The 6,000-nt window shown below is 34.4% G+C and overlaps 1 protein-coding gene across 1 annotated transcript; it reads left to right on the top strand.

Moving 5' to 3' along the window:
* The first annotated feature begins 765 nt into the window (after window positions 1-765).
* LOC110373312 (uncharacterized) lies at window positions 766-2,680 on the top strand. The gene is made up of 5 exons (XM_021330551.3): window positions 766-903; window positions 1,187-1,237; window positions 1,351-1,437; window positions 1,778-2,011; window positions 2,513-2,680. The coding sequence occupies exons 1-5, from the start codon at window positions 865-867 to the stop codon at window positions 2,540-2,542; spliced, it is 441 nt and encodes a 146-aa protein (XP_021186226.3). The 5' UTR covers window positions 766-864; the 3' UTR covers window positions 2,543-2,680.
* The last annotated feature ends 3,320 nt before the right edge of the window (window positions 2,681-6,000 follow it).

The following is a 6,000-nucleotide window of genomic DNA, read 5'->3' as shown; positions in this document are numbered from 1 at the left end:
ATTTTATACTTCCAGGCCTTTTTTAGGGAAAACGAGAAACGTTTGGACTCACTTGCACGTTGTCTGTTTGTTTTGGTATGACGACGATCACGGCAATAAAAATACGTTTTCATTCACTGTTTATCAAGCTAAATAGGTACTACTGATATTTTGGCACACTTTACATACTGTCGATAAGCGAGTACAAAAATTACTTGAACTATGTAACAAACAATAAACATTTATATTTCTTTCTGATTTAGTTACAGGAAAAAGTCAATTTTAAAATTGTTTTCAAGAAATCCCAATTTATTTAAAAATAAAGGTACGCTTACATACACTTGATAAATATAAGTAAACATATAAAAACCTGCGCTATATAAAACCAACCATGCCAGTAAGACTGGCATTAAATAATAAAGTTTAAGTTTATAATGAAAATTACAATTATCAACCATGTTCTTTCCTAAATCACCATTAAAATAAATATAATTTTTAGTTGTTTTCAAAAAGCACTAATTTCCGTAGAAAAGTCGCCAAGTGCATATTATAAAAAAATGGTATAAGCGACATTGGGGTGAAACGCCCATGCATCAACTTACGCTTGTCAACAATTCTTCACAATTTGCACGCGCCCTTACCAACTATACTTATAAGAACTACTTATTCCGACATTCCCATATCCAGTGTATATTAAAAACAAAACAGTGTTCTTAGAATGTAAACCGTATGAGTAATAATTATGCTCTTTGACACAAAGATAACAATGGTATTTATAAATACTGATACAATTTTTTCTGAATAAAGTACTTACTTATTGCCGTTTTTTGCAATAGGTAAATCAGTTACAGTTTCACTGTGGTCTTGAACATACGTGGTGCCAAGATGTTTAAATCAATTGTTGTCTGTGCTTTAATTATTGTTGTAAGTGACAGTTCATAATATGATTTCATTGTAATATTGTTATTTATTAAGAACGGCAACAAAGTTCTTGTTTGTATAACTCTTATGATAAAGTGATAATTCGTGGTACTTATCCTAAAATTTCTTCACATTTTTATCTTTTTTTGAAATCAATGTAACGTGTCGCCCTTTTCAATTTTTATCTACCCCGAAATATATTCATAAATAGAATACTGCGATTTACAGAAGTACCTACATATCTTACATGTTGAATTGTAAAATAAATATTATTTGATTATTTCAGGCATCCCACGCCGATGTTCTAAAGAAGAGAGACAGCAAAGGAGCTAGTCTGGTAATGAATAATTCAAAATAGATATGTAACTAATAAAGTTCACATAATATTATTATTGTACTACAATAACAATTGCATTAGAATTTAAAATAATAATTGCTTATTATTTTTAGAAACCTTTATCAGTGTGCTGTGATATACCAGAGTTGGGAGATCCGAAAAATTTGGAGAAATGTTCCAACCCTAAGATGCCTGGTCCGGTGAGTAGAATGTATATTTTAATAATATTTTAAAAATTATTCTTATTTTACTAAGACTTCTCAATGGAATGTGCTATTCCTTTTTCTCTAGCAACATACTATACCTACAAAATTGCATAAACAAAATAACTATGAGTTATATTCTCCTCAAAATCTGCCGGGTCATGTTACTAACCATGAGAGGCTAGAAACTAACAGTGCTAATCACTTTCATTGCTAATTACAATTACTAGTTATCCTGTCTCAAATAAATCTGACCCACCTTTGAATTATGTACGTACATTAGACCATCATAGCTGCTTATTTTATCAATCAGAACTGAATACACCTTATTTTCCAGTGTGATGACATCCAATGCATCTTCGAAGCATCAGGTTTCCTAATCGACAGAAACACATTGAACGCGGATGCCTACAAGAACCACTTGATGAAATGGCAAGAGGAGCATAAACCTTGGAAGGTGGCTGTAGACAGAGCTATCGAGGAGTGCGCTAACAACCAGACGAGGCAGTACCTGGACTTTCCTTGCAAGGCCTATGATGTCTTCACTTGTACCGGCATCGCTATGCTGAAGGTAAGTTTTTTATAATAGCACAAGAAAATAACATTAATAAAAGGACTTCTTAAAATGTTTTTTAATTCATTTCTTTGTAAGCAAGCATGTATATGTGTAAAAATAAATAAACAAGAAGACTAATATACAAATTGTCAGCGTAATTTTGAAGTCATATTAAAGATTTTTTGGCGCAGTCGCTTAAAAATAAGTTAATCGACGTCAAGACTGTGTATTGAAAGTGGACAAATTAAATGAGCATTGTTCTTCAGCTGTTGCTGAATTACCAGAAAAAAAACGACTGAAATAAGAATTCTTTGTTCATTTCAGTTTAACATAAGTTTAGCAGCAAGTTGCAAATAAGTAGCATTGCTACTCTGTTGTTAAAGGGGTATAAGTTATATGCCTGACTATTTTTTTCCTCCGAATTGACTCATTGTTGACCTAATTTAAACAGTAAATATGAAAACAAAAACAACCAGTTAAGTATAAGAATTTCAATTTATATTTTTTTTGTTTCAGAAATGTCCTGAAGCAGCTTGGAAATGTTAACAGTGCTGTAAATATGTATATTATAATGTAAATAAGTACTTTTAATTTTCTCTGTGTGTTTTTTCACCGGCATTGTTTGTACAATGTACGTATAAGGTATTCATTTTAAATTGATTACATTTTTTTTGAGCTTTTGAACGTTTCTTTTATTATGATGATGACTGTCATTAATAATAATATAATAATGTCGGGACACCTTTTTCACACATGGTCGGTTAGCCCCATGCTAAGTTATTGATTGTGTTATGTGTGCTAACACAACTGATAAACTACAAATAACTACATATTGTTACACCCAGACCACGGCCAACAAGCATGCTCATCCCGGGACCTCAGGTTCGGCTGTCCGTCATGGTGACCATTGCGCCATCGAGGTCGTCATTAAAAATGATTGTTTAAATAAAGAATGATTCTGTGAACATGTTAGATTTCCCAAAGTAATTGGAGTATCCATTACTTTAATTTGAACTGTAATAAATATTAATAATTCAATATGTCGTGTGCGTCAAGTTAAAAGATTCATTAGTACTTTGACATTTTGATAAACATAATTACATTTATTGTTTTGATAGTAACTTTTATATGTAGACGGCTGAATGTAATAAATCAGTCATAAGAACGCTATTTACTTGAGCATATAATCTTTTCCTCCAAGATGATTCTTCTACCTTTATTGCTTTAACACATTTCCCACTTAATAATATTAAGAAGTTATAAAAAAAATCGAACCGTCGATTTGGGTGATAATCCAGATTTAGACACGTGTTACTATCCCCATTTACCGGGTCCAGTAAGTATTTGTGTACAACTTGACAGTGCAAATGTACCTACATATTTACTTATCCATGTTCAGGAAAAAGTGGGTCAAAGAGGGTGAAAAGATCAAGTGTTTGTTTAGTACCAGCTGTCGTGATTGACCTTGTCACGGGCTATTGAATTTATTGTGACTATTTTGGATTTTGAACTTAGGAAACTGAAACATCTAAAATTTTAGACCGGATGACTGATAAAAAATAACAAGAAGTGGGTAAACACCTGATCCTTGGTTTTCCCTTATTCTTATTTTCCAGTGAAACAACAACTAGATGAACCATGCAAAGCTTATGATGTGTGTACATGTACTAAGCGATTTCGGCCCAACCCGGAAATCGAACCCGAGACCTCGTGTACAGAAGCCGCACTTGGGACAAAAACAAATTAATGTCAATCCCATTATAAATACCTTCTCTCATTTGCGATAAAAGAAAGAATACCTAATTTTGATTCTTATCGTAAATTTCCTGTAATAGAATCTGTATCGTGATCAGCCTTCCACGAAAGAGATTCAATGATTTGTAAACAGATGTAAGAAATGCTGATACGCAATTGATTTTCAAAGATTGAGGGTTTACGCTATTGGAAACAAAATTGCGATTATGACGTAAATGTATGGAATTATTTATAGTTTCAGAGATGTCCTGCAGTAGTACGAAATGTTACTGCATACCTACTTTATATTCGTGTTCGTACCAAATTGAATAAAACTTGGCTTTAAAATAATTCTTTAGCGACTATTTAAAGCTTGTGGCACATTATAGCAGCACCGCAACAGCACGGCTCCACACCAGCATTTAAGTTGTCATTCAATTTAGAGCATTAAATCGTGTATATTATAATATATTTCGTAATGTCAATATGAAAAAGCCAACGGCGAGCAGTCAGCGTGCTTGCCGCTTCCGCACAACTCGACTCGCCGCCCGCGTGCTGCAAGCGAGCGGTCCTCATGCGTACAGCGCGCCGACGGCGTGCTTATTGCGCGCCGACTCCGAGCCGGCAGCGAAACAACGTCATTACGTCGTGTTCAATCATAACATCAATCATAATCGTCTTAAAATAATATTGAGTTTGCGGTGACAGCAAGCTTAAACGGCGAGCGGACGGCGAGCGGACAGCGCGTGGTTGGCGCGCTGGCAGCTAGCCGTAGTCTTAATTCGAGGCGACGCCGTGCTGCAGCCGTGCTGTTGCGGTGCTGCTATAATGTGCCACAAGCTTTAGACTGTTTTTTATTGGCATATAGGTTACATTACAACATTGTTTTACATAGTAACAGAATATGTTCCTCTGCGTTAAAAAACAACTTTAATAAATAAATAACAATACAACATTAATGAATAAATGTATCACACGAACTAACAATGCATCAATTAAATCCAATATTATGCACGCATTTATAGTCACAGTGTCAATTGGTGATTAACGATTTTATGATACACTTCCTTATGAGTCACCATAATGTAGTTCAACACCTAATAATAATTATTAACATCATCATCTTCCTGCCCTGTTCCCAAGTCATTTTGGGGTCGGCGCAACATGTCTTTTTCTTCCATTCCTCTCTGTCGGTCTCTAACACTAATTATAAACATAATTTTTTAAATTCGCATCACATAGGTTGCTTATGAAAATCTATGCGAAACGCATAAGTATGATGTAACTAACACAGCTAATTGTTAATGCATACGAGGACAATGCAACGCATAGAACAATATAATGTTTATACTAGTATTTTTATCGAGTTTATAGAGTTATCATGTTATCATCATGTAAATGAACTAAGGACCCGTCCCGGCTTCGCACGGGTGCAATGCTAAAATTAAATATATTATAATAGTATTTCTTCATTATTTAACGGAGCACCCATTATGATCCATTTATTTAAAAAATATTGCATCAAAATCCGTTGTATTGTTTTAAAGATTTAAGCATACATAGGAATATAGGGACAGAGAAAGAGACTCTGTTTTATACTATAAACATGGGATCAAGAGCAGCTCCCTGTGGCACTCCGATTGCGTTATCTTTATTGCTTCAACAACAAGTACATTAAGGTGCATAACACAGCATTATCCGTTGGTTCATTGTACCGCACGTAATTATACGTCGCGAACAGCCGCCAAGGTCTTAAGAACACTTGACACTGATTCAGTCAGCCTGATCATAGGCCTCCTTGAGGACATCCGACACACTTCCACGGCCATTGTTGTTATTATGTCCGATTTAATGGTAATTAATTGGCGATTTTGGTAGTGTAATTAGCTTTCGTTTGTTTGAATAGTGATTAAGTAGACTGTTGACTACAATTGAGAAAGTTTGCAGTTAATGTTGGCTAGGATAGTGATAATGACCTAAGAGGGGTTAGGCTTATGTCACGCTGTATTGGAAAAACGGTCACTCCTTTGCGAACCAACCGGGGCTAATGAGAGTTCACCTTACTGTTCTTTGCTTAATGACTAATGATAATTGTCTAGAAACTTATAAATAGGTTTGTTTTTGTTTACATCTTATTATACCTGAAACCAAGACTGAAGACAATTCTAATGACTTAACGATGCAAAGTTATTTACTCAATGAAACATCACTTATATTCCATGTTTTAACCTCCTTGTGGAAGAATGCTGTAAAAAAATACTCTTGTAAAT

Source organism: Helicoverpa armigera, chromosome 7, assembly GCF_030705265.1.
Source record: "Helicoverpa armigera isolate CAAS_96S chromosome 7, ASM3070526v1, whole genome shotgun sequence".
In the NCBI taxonomy this organism is placed as follows: domain Eukaryota; kingdom Metazoa; phylum Arthropoda; class Insecta; order Lepidoptera; family Noctuidae; genus Helicoverpa; species Helicoverpa armigera.
This window is presented reverse-complemented; position numbering and strand designations above follow the sequence as displayed.